This window comes from Dryobates pubescens, chromosome 26 (genome assembly GCF_014839835.1).
Source record: "Dryobates pubescens isolate bDryPub1 chromosome 26, bDryPub1.pri, whole genome shotgun sequence".
Lineage (NCBI taxonomy): Eukaryota > Metazoa > Chordata > Aves > Piciformes > Picidae > Dryobates > Dryobates pubescens.
This window is the reverse complement of record NC_071637.1, coordinates 4,586,911-4,603,311: the sequence shown is the minus strand read 5'-3', so window position 1 is coordinate 4,603,311 and position 16,401 is coordinate 4,586,911. Positions and strand designations below refer to the sequence as shown.

The 16,401-nt window shown below is 47.5% G+C and overlaps 1 protein-coding gene across 6 annotated transcripts in view; it reads right to left on the bottom strand.

The window, feature by feature from the left end:
- EYA2 (EYA transcriptional coactivator and phosphatase 2) overlaps positions 1-16,401 on the bottom strand; it is a 101,340-nt gene that overhangs the window by 43,680 nt on the left and 41,259 nt on the right. For 5 of the 6 annotated variants that reach the window (XM_054173636.1, XM_054173635.1, XM_054173631.1 and 2 more), the window contains 5 exons: positions 13,935-14,053; positions 11,845-11,889; positions 10,180-10,228; positions 9,477-9,619; positions 6,564-6,680 (listed from right to left, as the gene is read on the bottom strand). In XM_054173636.1, the coding sequence (XP_054029611.1) occupies positions 6,564-6,680; positions 9,477-9,619; positions 10,180-10,228; positions 11,845-11,889; positions 13,935-14,043 (463 nt within the window). In that variant the 5' untranslated portion in view covers positions 14,044-14,053. The remainder of the gene's footprint in view (positions 1-6,563; positions 6,681-9,476; positions 9,620-10,179; positions 10,229-11,844; positions 11,890-13,934; positions 14,054-16,401) is intronic. The other variant, XM_054173633.1, reaches the window with a different exon arrangement.

The window sequence follows — 16,401 nt, the reverse complement described above, 5'->3', positions numbered from 1 at the left end:
CATGCAGAGCTAACTGCTCATGCCAAAGAGATATTTATGGCCTCATATTAAATATGTAACACAAACTGGCACACAACTGCAAGAAATTCAGGCAGCTCTTGGAAAAACATTTGTCTAGATGATCCAGATATTACCAAGAGCCAAAATCTTTCCAGCACAATAAAACATCGCAATTGATTAAATATTCAGCTTTCACTTGGTCTCAGGCCAGTAGAAAAATTCATGGGCAATTCATTCCACAGACATAAGCAATGTAGGTAATTAGTGCATTGCAAATCAGCACTGCAAAAAAGGAAAAGCTGCTTTCTATTCATTCATAATGTGACAGCTGATCAGAACTCTACGAAGGAAACAAATTCTCCGCAGTAGCAAAGAATTTCACTGGTAGGTCTCTGGCCCCAAATGTCTCTCTGTACCAAACTCAACACTGCTTTGCAATTCCTTGGCAGAGGAATGGCATCCCAGTCACATAACTGGATTTTCCTTTGTAACATAAAAAGCATTTTGTGGGTAGACTGATTTGGAGAATAAAGAAAACCCAGTGGCCGAATCCTTTCCTGCCCAGTGACATTATCTGCAGTGGTCTTTGGCCACAGTTTCAAGTGTTGTGCAGCTTCCCAGTTTCATAGCAGCTGTCATTTTAGCGATAATAACTGAAGAGCAAGGCATTGCCTAGGGATTAATGACAAGCTCAGAAGAGATGGCCTGATGTGCAATGAAGGGGCAGCACATGCTCCTGCAGCCACAGGAAATGCTCCAAGCTGGCTGCTGTTGCTGCCTCTGCAGAGATGATGGTTTCCTATGCTAGCTAATGTGCTGGAACAGTTTTCTCCTTGTATTGTTTTATAGCTCATTAAATGATAACTTTCTTATATGCCAGAGATTTCTCCCTCACCCTCAGCAAGAGATTTCCTCAACTGCCAGGGAAGACAGTAAGCTCTTCAGGGCAGAAGTTGAACGTAATCTTTGTATCTTGTGTTCAGTTTCTATCCTTGCCTAATAACTTTAGCAAAAGTCTGAGCAAATCACAGTCCTACTGAACTGTCAGAAAATGCAGAAATCTGTGCTCAAAGGCACAATGTGCACCTGAAACGCAGCCTAGGGCTCAGGGATTTGTCACTGTGGTTGTACACTTACATGAGGACTGATTATGAAATTACACAGACCTTGAAACAACATTTATTTGCCAGCCTTGCAAATGAATCACGTCAAAGAAAAAAAAGTCAATGCAAACACTGGTTAAAAAACAACCACCAGCAGCCAACCAACAAACCCCAAAACAAAAAGCAGAGATGAATAAAATCTCTCTCAGAGTAACTAGCAGAAAGGGACCTGGGGGTACTGATTGACAGCCAGCTGAACATGAACCAGCAGTGTGCCCAAGTGGACAAGAAGGCCAATGCCACCCTGGCCTGCATCAGGAATAGTGTGGCCAGCAGGAGCAGGGAAGTCACTGTGCCCATGTACTGGTTAGGCCACACTTTGACTATTGTGTCCAGTTCTGAGCCACTCAATTTAAGAAGGACATTGAGACTCTTGAACATGTCCAGAGAAGGGCAACAAGGCTGGGAAGAGGCCTCAAGCACAAGGCCTATGAGGAGAGGCTGAAGGAGCTGGGATTGTTTAGCCTGGAGAAGAGAAGTCTCAGGGGAGACCTTATTGCTGTCTACAACTACCTGAAGGGAGGTTGTAGCCAGGAGGGGGTTGGTCTCTTCTCCCAGGCACCCAGCCCCAGAACAAGAGGACACAGTCTCAAGCTGCACAAGGGGAAGTATAGGCTCGAGGTGAGGAGAAAGTTCTTCACAGAAAGAGGAGTTAGCCATTGGAATGTGCTGCCCAGGGAGGTGGTGGAGTCACCATCCCTGGAAGTGTTCAAGAGTAGTCTAGTAGTCATGAGTCTCCTGGGTGACAACTTGGACTTGATGATCTTTGAAGTCTTTTCCAACCTTGTGGATTCTATTCTATGATTCTATTCTATTCTAAGTGAATAGATTTCAGTCTATTTGAATGTTATTCGGATTCTGAGGGTGTATTATCATATCCACTGTTACATGGCAATTAAAAAATCATTATTTCAATCTATGGTACCTCTGTGATATCTTTTCTTGTCAAGTTTTACGAGCCATGGAACTTGCCAATCTCATCTGTTATATTTTTGTGTGTGTGTGTGACATATTGCATTAGCTATTTGGCTTGTTAACCCTCCCACATTTAATTTATTTTCATAGCAGGGAAGCACAAAAATAGACCTCCCCTTCTGGTTGGCTGTAAAATCTCTTTTTTTTCTTTACCACTTGACCAGAAGAATATTCTGCCCTCATTCTTGCTTTGTAGTGGATTCTCTTCTTGCTCAAGAACCAAACTACAGTTGATAGTGGATTCTGTTCTCTCTCAAGAACCAGACTACAGTTGATAGTGGATTCTGTTCTTTCTCAAGAACCAGACTACAGTTGATAGTGGATTCTGTTCTTTCTCAAGAACCAGACTACAGTTGATAGTGGATTCTGCTCTCCCTCAAGAACCAGACTACAGTTGATAACTGAGGAGGAAAAGCTGAGCACTACCCCCTCACACCTGTGTCATCTGTGTTTGCAATGAAAGCAGGCTTAGGAGAGGGAGAGCTGGGCTTCAGAAGCATGTTGCCACAATAGCCATCAGGAAAGTGAGGCTGCAGCACAGCACACCTGTCCCTGCCTGAGTTACCGCTGGTGCCACCAAACACGAGAGTAAACAAACCAGCATCAACTGCTCTGAGGAAACAAGCCAACGAACCCCTCTGAGGAGGAAACAAACTGGTGCCAACCGACCACTCTGAGGAGAAAACAAGCCGGCCCAAACTAACCACTCTGAGGAGGAAACAAGCCGGCGCCAACCAACCGCTCTGAGGAGGAAACAAGCCGGCGCCAACCAACCGCTCTGAGGAGGAAACAAGCCGGCGCCAACCAACCGCTCTGAGGAGGAAACAAGCCGGCACCAACCAACCACTCTGAGGAGGAAACAAGCCAGCGAAAACTGACTGCTCTGAGGAGGAAACAAACCGGCCCAAACTAACCGCTCTGAGCAGGAAACAAACTGGCCCAAACCAACCGCTCTGAGGAGGAAACAAACTGACGCCAACCAACCACTCTGAGGAGGAAACAAACCAGCCCAAAACGACCGCTCTGAGGAGGAAACAAACTGGTGCCAACCAACCACTCTGAGGAGGAAACAAACCAGCCCAAAACGACCGCTCTGAGGAGGAAACAAACTGGTGCCAACCAACCGCTCAGAGGAAACAAACCAGCCCAAACCAACTGCTCTGAGGAGGAAACAAGCCGGCGCCAACCAACCGCTCTGAGGAGGAAACAAGCCGGCACCAGCCAACCGCTCTGAGGAGGAAACAAGCCGGCGCCAACCAACCGCTCTGAGGAGGAAACAAGCCGGCACCAGCCAACCGCTCTGAGGAGGAAACAAGCCGGCACCAGCCAACCGCTCTGAGGAGGAAACAAGCTGGCACCAGCCAACCGCTCTGAGGAGGAAACAAGCCGGCACCAGCCAACCGCTCTGAGGAGGAAACAAGCTGGCACCAGCCGATGGCTCTGAGGAGGAAACAAGCCGGCACCAGCCAACCGCTCTGAGGAGGAAACAAGCTGGTGCCAGCCAACCGCTCTGAGGAGGAAACAAGCCAGCACCAGCCAACCGCTCTGAGAAGGAAACAAGCCGGCACCAGCCAACCGCTCTGAGGAGGAAACAAGCTGGCGCCAGCCAACCGCTCTGAGGAGGAAACAAGCCGGCACCAGCCAACCGCTCTGAGGAGGAAACAAGCCAGCACCAGCCGATGGCTCTGAGGAGGAAACAAGCCAGCGCCAGCCAACCGCTCTGAGAAGGAAACAAGCCGGCACCAGCCAACCGCTCTGAGAAGGAAACAAGCCGGCGCCAGCCAACCATTCTGAGGAGGAAACAAGCTGGCATCAGCCAACCGCTCTGAGGAGGAAACAAGCCGGCGCCAGCCAACCGCTCTGAGGAGGAAACAAGCCGGCGCCAGCCAACCGCTCTGAGGAGGAAACAAGCCAGCACCAGCCAACCGCTCTGAGGAGGAAACAAGCCGGCACCAGCCAACCGCTCTGAGGAGGAAACAAGCCGGCACCAGCCGATGGCTCTGAGGAGGAAACAAGCCGGCGCCAGCCAACCGCTCTGAGAAGGAAACAAGCCGGCACCAGCCAACCGCTCTGAGAAGGAAACAAGCCGGCGCCAGCCAACCATTCTGAGGAGGAAACAAGCTGGCATCAGCCAACCGCTCTGAGGAGGAAACAAGCCAGCACCAGCCAACCGCTCTGAGGAGGAAACAAGCCAGCACCAGCCAACCGCTCTGAGGAGGAAACAAGCCAGCACCAGCCGATGGCTCTGAGGAGGAAACAAGCAGGCGCCAGCCAACCGCTCTAAGGAGGAAACAAGCCGGCGCCAGCCAACCGCTCTGAGAAGGAAACAAGCCGGCACCAGCCAACCGCTCTGAGGAGGAAATAAGCCGGCGCCAGCCAACCGCTCTGAGGAGGAAACAAGCCGGCGCCAACCAACCATTCTGAGGAGGAAACAAGCCGGCACCAGCCAACCGCTCTGAGGAGGAAACAAGCCGGCGCCAGCCAACCATTCTGAGGAGGAAACAAGCTGGCATCAGCCAACGGCTCTGGGGAAACAAACCAGTGCCAACTACATTGGCACTTCCTGAAGGAGAATGTTTGTCACAGAGCCCTGCGAGACAAAGCATTTGTTACCCAAGAGGTGACTGGCAGAACATACCTACAATGGGTACCTGTTTGCTGGCTGGACCACGCAACTCCTAAATGAGAGGACAGTGAGGAGAAGTCATAGAGGCTGCACAATCTGCTCAAGATTCAGTCTGACCCCCTGCAGAGGACTTTACTGTGTTGTTCTGGGAGCTGGTTCTCAATAGAGGCACAGTATCAACATGATTTCACTTACACACTTGAGCTATCACCATCTTACAACGCTTGCTGAAATGAGCTTAATAAAGTCATTATCCCCTCACCCTTAACAAACAGAAAACTGATCAGCCAGGCTCCTGGAGAAACCTATCCTTGCTAATTACCCCCTTCAAGATCTGCCTTTTAACATGACACAGTAAACATTTTGTCCTTGAAGTGGGGGCTAAGAGCCTGACTCTTAGAAGTCCCCCTGAAAAATGAATTTATAAACATACACAAATAAAATTTGCCCTTTTCAGCTGCATTTGCCCATCACCCAGAGTCCCTGCCTGGGCCAGAGCAAAGGCACTGATGTGAACTAGGTAAAGTCTCAATGGTCCTGGAGCTAGGGCATGAAGAGCTGCTTGCTTGCATCAGGCAGCCGAGTGACCAACTCCCCAGCCTAAGTGCTGTGGTGTGGGAAAGCAGCGAGCAGACATTCCTCACTGGCACTCAGCACAGGAAGGCTCCCAGCTCCTCACTCAAACCTTTCACTAGCACTCAGCAAGGTAAATAAACTGCATGGTCAGTGAGCTCCAGTCCCTTCCTCTCATCAGCAAGGAGAAGAAGGGTGGAAATAGTTGTTTACAAAAGGAAGACACATTCACTCCTGCTCCCGTTGCCTTGGAATAAGCACCTGCCACTTGCAGAAACTGTGTTCCTTCATCACCTTTTGCATTACTGAGCTGGCCCCAAATCCTGAAAAGCAGAGATTTCAGCCAATAGCAGAGCATTGGCCTAGGGAACACTTGCCCAGAAGACCTAAAAAGGACCCCCAATAACATCAAAAAAGGAAAGTGAGACACTTCAGCTCTCTCCCCATTTCCATGGCTTCCACAGGAACTTGGGAATGCCATGCAATTCTTCTTTGGTTTTCTAACCCTTTGAAAATCTTTGAGGGAAGGATGAAGCCAAGACAGAGCTTTGTGTGCGTTCGCCTTCCCCCCATAGAAGTCACTCCCCTTGGAGTGATGTTTTCCCTCCAGTTGAAATAGCCTGGCAGAGAGCAGGTGACAGACAGACTGACACTGCTGCCAGGAGACCTGCTGCAGTTGTACCTGAGCTGCTTTTAAACCACCCAGACTGGATATGGACAGCCACAGCACTGTGATGCATGCTCAGCCTGGAAGGCCGATGAGCTCCCACCAGAGAGAACAGGCAGGAGGGAGAAAAGAGACTGAGTTGGTCTTGCAGCCAGTTCATAAAGAGATAGCAGAATTCAGGGATTGAATAACAAAATTACCATTTCCTGCGTCCACCTCCTGGACTATCTAGCCCCTGGAGGACTTTCTGTCTCTGTGGTTAAGACTTCCAGTGCTTAACCCCATGACAAAGTCCAAACCAAACAGTTTCTGCAGAGAGGCGAAGCTACCTCTGATCAGAAACAAGGTTCTGCTAGGGTGTGCTTGTGATCAATGCAATGCCTCAGCCAGAAGTATACTGATGAGCAAACCAGATCTTTGCAGACTTACCTCCTTCCCTATGCGGGCTGCCCAGACCTAAGCCTTTGATTGTAATTGCAGAAGAAGAGCTGGTTTAATATGGGGGTACAGGATGCTGGCTCCTCAGAGCATGTCCTGCCAGGCACTAGGCTGTACTCACCGTGCATCTGGTAGGTGTAGGGTGCTTGCCCAGCCGCTGGGGCACTGAAGCTGGATCCATAGCTCAGAAACCCACTCTGCCCTGGGGAGTGGCTCAGGCTGTCCTCTGTTTTGATGCCTTTGGGGCACAGAATAGGAACCAAGAGCAGAACATGAGTGTTTGTCCTATAAAGCAAGTTTAGGAATTAACATTTTTTCCCAATTAATCTAATAAACTCTAACTAACTTTTCCCCCCCTGCACTTTCTTATATTTGTTAGCAATGAGCTACATGACCCCAACAGAGCTCTTAAAAATAGTCAAGCAAATTAATCACAAATACTATTTGAATCAGCTGCATCCCTATACCAATACCAGACTGAACTTTTGCTAGGTGGGTAAACAATCATCACTAACATTGTTTCCAAAACCAGTTTCTGACAGGGAGCTTTGATTTATAATTTTTAAACCCTCACTGACTCGAGAACCTTCTGAACAGGTATCAGATGCAAGCAATGATTAACAAAGCACCAGGACCTTCAGCAAAACCTCCAGACTTGTTCTCAAGGTTATCTTTTACTTGCATTCTATTTTCAAAGCTTGGTAGCAGAATGTTTCTTGGCAAGCCATCCAGGAGGGTTATCATCTATTCAGCTAGCTACAGCACACAGCTCAGCAACAACAGGTAAGCCCCGAAGCCACAAAAATCTTTTCATTACTAAAAACAGGCAATTAAACTGAATATTTACAGCAATAGAGAACAATAGCTGAATTAAATTCAGCAATAGTTGAATTAAACATTGCAAGATGAAACCTTTGCTGCTGGTTGCTGTTTTCTCTCCAGGTTGTACAGCTGTATTATTAAAATAAACAGCTGAAAGGTGAGGCTTGTTGTGCAGCCTTTGGGCAGCAGCCTTCCCTCCTCTGCACAGCCCATTTGCACCAAACAAAAAAATGCCTGTTGGACACACCCTGAGAGCTGCAACTGAACAAAGCCCCTCTTGATGCTCTGCCCTTGCATTTCCACCCTTGTCAGGCTGTTGTCCTTTTTTAGCACTTGCAGGTGACCCTGCCAGAAGCCGAGTGGTACTCCTGTGCCTTTCACCAAACCTGCTGCTTTCAGCTCAACATGCAACACGCCAAGGCTGCATCCGCTCGGGCTGGGAAAAAGCTCTCCCAGAGATGGTTTTCTCTCACAAAAATAAAACTCTTTTAGCTTTAGGTGAGAACAGTTGCAGTACCATCTGAGTGCAAGTCAGCAACAAGCTGCCCACGCTGCACTGGGGGGTGCAGGAAGGTTCTCTGGACAGTGAATTGTCAGTGCAAGCATCCAGCTCCACTACGGCTGGGGAGGCAACGGCATCTCCAAGCCGCTTCTCACAACACCCCAAGCTTTCCAACTACCTCAGCACTCCACAGGCCAGCATTCAACCTACCCCAGTTACCATTAATCTTCAGCAAATGGGCCTTTTTGGAAGGCTAAAGATTGTTGTCAGACAGTGAAATAACTTAGCACCAAATTAATTTCCACACAATGTTCTGTTTTGTCTAGAAACTGGCCGAGTTTTGATTTTTGTGCCTCCAAACAATAGTGCTTCATTGTTCTTGGTTGGCAGCCAGGTGGAGTTTTTCATATGCTGTGTTGAGTATCTTAAGAGAGGCTATATGGGCTGGGAGGGGAGGAGGGGAAATCACTGCTCAAGGATGCTAAGAGGTCATCTGCAGGATTTATACGCAGCATATGGGCCTGACACATGTATGCCCTAAAGACTCCAGGCAGTAGCAAATGGCTCTGCTTTCACCTGCTCTAACAGGACAACTGTTCAGAGTTTGCCTTGGAAATCAGCCAGCCGATGCAAACACATAAGTAGCTCCAGGAAAGGGTCTCAAAACATTCCTCTCATCATCCTGGTAGAGCTTCAGCTCTGCCAAGCCCATTTCCCTGGCCTTCCAGACTGTTGCATTGAATTTCCTTTCAGTAAAAGCCTTGTCAATGGCTGTATAAAAGCTTCTTGTTGGGAAGAGATGCTTTATCTGCCAAGCAAACGAAGGCGTTTAAGAGCACAAGAGGAAACAGGAGTGGAATCAAAAGCATGAAGCCATTTTAATGCTGCAGCACTCAAAGAATCAGCTGAGAACAAGGAGCCCAAAGCTTCCTGTTAAAGAGCTGTACCTAAGCAAGAGCAATGTCTCTATGGTCTTTAGGAGTGGAAAGAAATTTCCAGCTCTCTCAAGAGCTCAGTGATTCCATGCAGAGCTTAAGGACACTCTTAACACCAGGCATTCCTCCCTCAGGAGTGCTGGTTTAGTTAGTCCCTGCCTGAAACTCCCAGCTGCTCCTGTCCAGCACAGTCTCCCCACAGCTGCTGGCCAGGCTGTGCAAGCAAGCAGGGAACAAAGCTGGCTGGGGTTAGAAAAGTTTCCTGCACCTACAGCTAACAACCATCCATTCAAATACGAAACATCTTCCAAAGCTGAAGTACCCTGTGGTTTGTCCCATGCTTTCTTGGTTCTTCTGTAACAACAACAACAGTTTCCTTGACGTAGCTTGCATCATTGTAACTCCAGAAGGAACCAGGGAAGACAAGGTGTAGTTTACCTAAATATCATACTGCAAGAGACTTTGTCTTGGCAGTGAGTCACGAGAACACCCACCAGCTACTCCTCCTGAGCGGCACATCCTCCTGAACCCGAGTTTCTCATCCTGTCTCATATCCTGCTACTGACTGCCTCCAAACATACCTAGTCTGTTAACTCAGGATACCAAGAGTTGATAGATGAAATTTTTAACCAAGTCAGATTTTTCTCTAAGCCTAAGAAGAAAACATTGCCAGGATAGAGCTGATCTTCCATTCTGAGGCTTAAGACTTCAAATACATTTTTGTAGGAGCAAGAGGACAATGTCCCCAGAGATAGCATGAGCTCAGAGTACTCACTGTAGGAGGGGATGCCATAGGGCTGCCCTGGAGGAGGGTAGGCAGTGTACGCAGCAGCTTGCTGGATCCCTGTGCTGTACTGAGTCTGTCCATACGTTGCCATTGTTGAGAAGGATGGGACTGCCACTATGTGGGGATAATGTCTGTTCAGAAAGAAAACAGAAGGTCTAAGGCAGTAGTTACTGCACAGGATCTTCTAGAGCACGTGTAGAACACTTCCAGACACTCTCATAAATAGTGAGAATTGACTAGACTGGCCAGAAGTTTGCTCCAGTGTATGGCTGCTGCTATGAGCTACCTTGATGCACAGGGACTTTAAAGACTCTGCAAAATATGTGCCAGTTACAAATAAAATCCACACTCCGGTGTTTCACTTTTCATTTCAAGTCTGTCAAATAAGCAAGTGTCATGGGAACCCCCTGACATTTCAATACATCCCTCTGTGGTTACTCATTAACATAGCAACATTCAGACTGACAAGGTTTGAACTCCCAGGAGTATAAAAGCACAGTCAACAGTACCTCAAACCTTTCACTCCATATCTAACAAGATTAAGAACCAGTTACTTCTCTGGGCCAGAGATGTGCAGAGGAACAGGTGGATGGGCTTAAGGCAAATGCTTCTTAAGGTGACAGAAATCCGCAGAGAGGGGTGGTCAGCAAAATACAGTTTGTACATTACAGCACTTGACATGAGCACTCACTTGGTGGAGTACAGATGGAGAGGACACTGTGGTGCTGCTTTGCTGCTGCCTGGAAAACAAAATTAGAGGGTCTTGGATTTTCATCATGCTCTACAGCCAAGCTGGTACCACTGTATTTATCTCTGCTGAGTTGAGAAAAGCATACAGGAATTAAAAGACTTTGTTTTTAGTGAATCCCACACACTAAAGTAGATGAGAAAGTTATTCTCCACTTCACAACAAATACAGATTCTGGTTTTCACTGATTGGTTGAGAATAGAATAGGATAGAGTAGAGTAGAGTAGAGTAGAGTAGAGTGGAATAGAATTAACCAGGTTGGAAAAGACCTTCGAGATCATCGAGTCCAACCTATCACCCAACATCATCTGATCAACTAAACCATGGCACTAAGTGCCTCATCCAGTCTCTTCCTAAACACCTCCAGTGATGGTGACTCCACCACCTCCCTGGGCAGCACATTCCAATGGCCAATCTCTCTTTCTGTGAAGAACTTCTTCCTAACATCCAGCTTAAACCTCCCCTGGCACAGCTTGAAACTCTGTCCTCTTGTTCTGGTGCTGGCCACCTGGGAGAAGAGACTAACCCCCACCTGGCTACAACCTCCCTTCAGGTAGTTGTAGACAGCAATAAGGTCTCCCCTGAGCCTCCTCTTCTCCAGGCTAAGCAACCCCAGCTCCTTCAGCCTCTCCTCACAGGGCTGTGCTCCAGACCAGATCTTCAGGCAGATCTTCACTTGCCCCTGAAAGGGGCAAAAGAATTACATTCACTAAAATGGACTGCAAAAGTGATGGAAAGTTTAACTGGAAAGCACTAAGTGTTTTACAGAAGCTACAAAGCATAGTGACAAAAGAATCCCCCTCCTCCTCCTCCTGGCATTAGGCCTAGCCAGGCCTAAGAGGTCTTGAGATACTCCCCAGTGTTACCCGATAGAGAGCATCTCCCACGGGATCAGAGAGGGAAGAGTGAGCCCTGGGGGTTTTGGGTATACCTTCAGGTGGAGAGAAGGGAGGTGCTGTGAGGTTTTTGAGTGTGCTACAGGGGATTCTGTATGCTTTGGGATTCTTTTGTCACTACACTTCATAGCTTCTGTAAAACACTTAGTGCTTTCCATTTAAACTTTCCATCACTTTTGCAAGCCATTTGTGTGTGTGTCATTCTTTTGCCCCTTTCAAGGGCAAGAGAGGATCTGCCTGGCCTTAATCCAGGACACGAGCACATCCCAAAACACCACAGAACCCCCTTGTGTCCCCTTCCAGTGTCCCCTGCAGATACCACCTGCACTGCCTGTTCTGTGCACTGATCTGTTTGCACAGGACAGCTTGGGCAGGGTGCCACTGGAGAGACTGTCAAAGCTGTACAGCCTCAGTCACTACAGAAGCTCCCTAATCACTGACAGAAACAGAACCATAAGGGCTCCTCCTTCACACTCTTGCAAGTCCTGAAACACCTTAGAAAAGTAAACCCCACCAGCAAACCCCTTGCTTTTCTCCTCAGAACACAAGTGGGTACCAGTAACCTATTTCCCAAGCAGCAAGCAGAGAGATTTAGTTTTAAAACCACTAAACTTAAAACCACTGTTGAAGGATGGTGATGTACAAATGTACAAATTCATTCACACACATCAAAAAAAAAGAGACTGGGTTTCAAATCCACAGCTGGGCTTACCTGGCTCACCTTCAAACCTCCTAGGAAAACCTTGCTTTGACCTACCTGAAAGAAAACAGTTCAGAAAAATCAGGGTTTTAGACTGGGAAAACAAAAGCTGCACCATTTCTGTCACACTGTTCCTCACTACCAAACAGAATTCAATGAATGTACATTTGCCCAGCTTTCACTCATGTACTTCATAATGCCTTTTATGTCTGAAAAGCAGCAGAGCACAGGCTTAATTTTATTTCCTATTTGAAAAAGATCACCTATTCAAATCTCATCTTTTTTGAAAGACAGAGTGCATGTCTTTGTCAGGAATGCCACGTGGGAATTCTCTGTGTGTCAATTTGCAATATGCTCCTGCCATTTCCCCCCCCCAAAAAAGGCAAATTAAACCTTGTGTTCCTGTCCAAAAGTGCAGCACTACAGGCAATAGGGCCACTTGAAAATCCTGGTGATACTTGCACATCTCTCAGTAAGTGTCTGTGAAGACAGGAGGCCAGACATCTACGTAGACTTAGAATCATACACTTGGAAGGGACCTCAAGGATCATCTTGTTCCAACCCCCATGCCATGGGCAGGGACACCTCACACTGGATCAGGTTGCTCAGAGCCCCATCCAGCCTGGCCTTAAAAACCTCCAGGAAAGGGGCCTCTACCATCTCCCTGGGCAATTTATTCCAGTGTCTCACCACCCTCATGGGGAAGAACCTCTTCCAAACATCCAATCTGATTCTCCCCATTGCTAGTTCTGCTGAAATGAAAACTCTGTAATGCAGAGCATACATTTGTGTGCAGTTAGTGCTCGACAAGCTCTGGCACTCTGAGACAAGCTCTGGCACTCTTGACAATCACAAACTAAACCAGAAGCATTTCCAAGGGAAAGAGTATAACCTGGGTAGCACAGGGGATCATTCTGCAGAAAAAGAACCAGCAGTATTTTTATGAGAAACACATCAACACAAGCTGTCACCAGCAAACTGGTGTGCAAGAGTACACCAGCTAGGCTGGCTCTTGCTTGTGTCACATAACAAAGAGTTACTGCACCAAGAGGCATAAAAAAAATGATGTACTTAAAAACCATTTCTAGCTCTAATCTCTTCTGCAAACACATCTATTTGTAAGGGTGTTTCCTTTAGATTGTTATCCCTTCAATTGCTCCTGTACATAAGCAGTCATGTACTTGATTTAACCAGGCAATTTCTAATGCCTTCACAAACATGCAAGCAAAACACCTCCTTGGCTGTTAAGAGCCCATAAATGAAGAGTTAAACACACTCCCGAAGCACAGCAGCCAGTGCCTTCTCCTAGCTCCCCTTTAACAGGAAGGCTGACAGATCCTGACCGCAGCAAACAATAGCAGGGATTGTACTAGCAAGAACTAGTTCAGCTGCATCACTTGCCAATAATTTTTTTAGCAGATTTAACATTCTTCTGTTTCCTTCACTTGAGCAGCATGGTGGGGGTAGAGGGGGGAGAGAAGGAGAGCAGATAAATTTCCATCAGAGCCTCAACCACTGAAAGAATTTGTCCTTGGTACCTGCCAAATGTGAAACTTCAGAGCAGAGGCTAACTGTTTGGAGATGAGAGCAATGATCTCAGAGCAATGCAAAGTGGGGAGCAGAGCTGCTTTGGCAGGAAGTTTTCTGGCTGCATGATCTGCTGCTGGGCCCAGGAGCCTCCGTGCTCCCCATCTCAACAGCCATCAAAGCCTGGGGCTCACATTCACATCACCACTGGGGCTCCAGCAGAGTCCAAAGCAGAACAACCAGCTCTGCACAAAGTCTGGTTTACCCCTGCAGTTATTCCAGTGGAGCAAACACATCCATGCACGTGTGCATACTATGCACCTACTACACGCAGGTGTGCACCAAACAGGAAACACTTCACTTCTGTTTGCATTCAGACCATTGCTGAACTGAAGTATTCAGTCACAACTGAAGTGTCTACAAAAACAAACAAACAAAAAGAAGCAACTGAAAAATCTCTGTTGCTCACTATACTGCAGATGAAACTGGCAGCCTTGCCTGGGTCCAGTTCCCCCTGGCTGCATACACACACATCATGGTAAAGGCAGAAACAGCAAGCAAAAGAGGCAGCCTACCTTCTATGTCATCTGGAGCTGTGGCATAAACGTTAGAAAGGTTAAGCTTCAGTCTGTCAGGGCACTCTCTATTTACAGTCAGGCTGGGTGATATCACTAGATCTAGCATTTCCTTATACCTGAAGGAAAACAAAGGGAAAATATAATTTATTCATTAATTATGCATTCTTACTAATGATTCTTTTTTTTTTCCCTAAGAGTATAAATATTAAAGCTGATTACCTAAACACAGGCTTCATATAAATTCCACATAATAGCATTCACTAAAGTTTTCATCAACAGGCACTGCTGAATTAGCATGCAGCACTGGCTCCCTTGGAGATTACCCTCCTCTCGTTTATGCCTTCCCTTTCTGCCTGAATCTTGCCACACACAATCTCCATTTCCTCATCTCTCTCACACCATCAGAGCAGGAATGGACACACTAGAGGCCAGTGAGGCTCCAGAACACACTGATAAGGCTGAAAATAAAGCTGAGGGCATTTAACAGCACTGTTTAGTCTCACAGGAGAATAAAGTTAGCACTGGTGACAGGAGCAGTTTTCCAGGGGACACCTAAACCAAGTCACCTTGCTACAATGTCTGGACCACTGGATGTGTTCCCAGGGAATCCTGCTTTGGCAGGGGGGTTGGACTGGATGACCTCTGGAGGTCCCTTCCAACCCCTAATGTTCTCTGACCAGGTGGCACTGACACCAGGACAGTCCCTTTCACAGAAATGACCTCATCCAGTACAGCCACAGACCTCAGATGGACAACAGGCAGGACCTGAGTGCCCAAAGGAAAAGGCAGCAAGTGGTGAGCACTCGGTCTGTGCTGCGATAGAGGCTGACAAACTGCATCACCCACACAGCCCAGCAGAGAGAATCAATCATTTCAGGCCCCACACACAACATGACTGGGTCTGTTCATCTAAACACCACCGTTTTCAATGCATGTGTCCAGCTCCAGCCACACATCATGTCAGAAATGGACTCCAAAACAAAAGTGTTGAATGTTTGGGCCAGGTACCAAAATGCAGCGGTAAGGGCAGAGATTTGCATGCCTGCATTGACAAGTTTGGGTAAAGACAGCAGAATGAGGACAGCAAGGGAACCTGTGCTACAGGAGAGCTGCACAATGGCTTGTATTCAAAGCAGGCTTCCTGGACAAAATATTCTACTCTTCTTTCCTGTGCAACCAGTGCTTGCACATGGACCTGTGAAGAACCCACTGGCCAAAGAAAATGGGAAGTTAAATTTGCCCATTAATTATATCTATTTTTTACACACTCACAGTGCACAGAGACCTATTTGAATTGCCTAGGTCCACACCAATGTATGGCTTCTAGTTCAAGTCCAAAACAAATGGTGGTAAGAGGACGACTCACAGCAAAGATGCTATGCCCTTCACTTTCTGCAGCCACAGCCCTTACTTCAGCTCCCCAGCACCTACTGGGATGAATTAGGGCTATCAGGACAAAGCATAACTGCTCAGGGCCCAGGCAAGAGCAGATGGGAAAGAGGGTAAATGGTGGTGAGCAGATCCAAGCACCTACCAGCAGCCTGCAGGGGCTTCCCTTTCACCCAGCACCAAACACTATCTGCAAAGGCAGCTGGCACACCCCTGCTTCAGGATGGGACCTATCTGAGCTGGATAACAAAGGTAGCAGGTGGCATGGCAGCCACAGGCCAGCAGCAATCCACAGTACACCTAAACCATCATGAAGTTAAAAGACAACAGCACATAAACCTGACATCTTGATACTGGGCTTCTGCAATACTGATCTGCTCACTATAGGGAGAAGCAAAGAGGTTGAGGTTGATTTTGTTTAAACATCACTGTATGGCTTTACCAGCTCTGACCACCACTTCCCCTACTTCTACCTGAACTTTCCAATCACTTTTACAAGTCCCTATGAGGCAGGGTGAGTATTGTTATGAACAGGCACAAACCAGATGAAGTCTTTTACCTGTAACTAAACAAAGTCCAGCACTGAGTTCACTTTCACCTCCCCCTTGCCCTCCAACAGCCAGGAAGGTGTCGTGCCCAGGCAACAAATCCACCCTCTGTGAGCCAGCAGAACTGTCAAAAACAAGCATGAGGAACCATGTACAATGTCCACAGCCCCAGGCCTCTCTTCTTCAAAGAAGATCTGGGCTCCTCCTGTCTGCTTCCCTTGGAAATCCAGGTGGTCACAGAGTCACAGAATAGTCAGGGTTGGAAGGGACCTCAAGGATCATCTAGTTCCAACCCCGCTGCCATGGGCAGGGACACCTCACACTAGATCAGGTTGCCCAGAGCCACATCCAGCCTGGCCTTAAAAACATCCAGGGATGCATGTGGTCACACACATTTACACCATCAATACAGCCTCAAGTTCAGAGGCTGCTAAAGACTTCCTGATTATGAGCCATGAAAACCTTTAAGTCGGCAGGGAATGACCAACAGGACAGATACACAGAATCCAGATCTTAGGAGATTTATG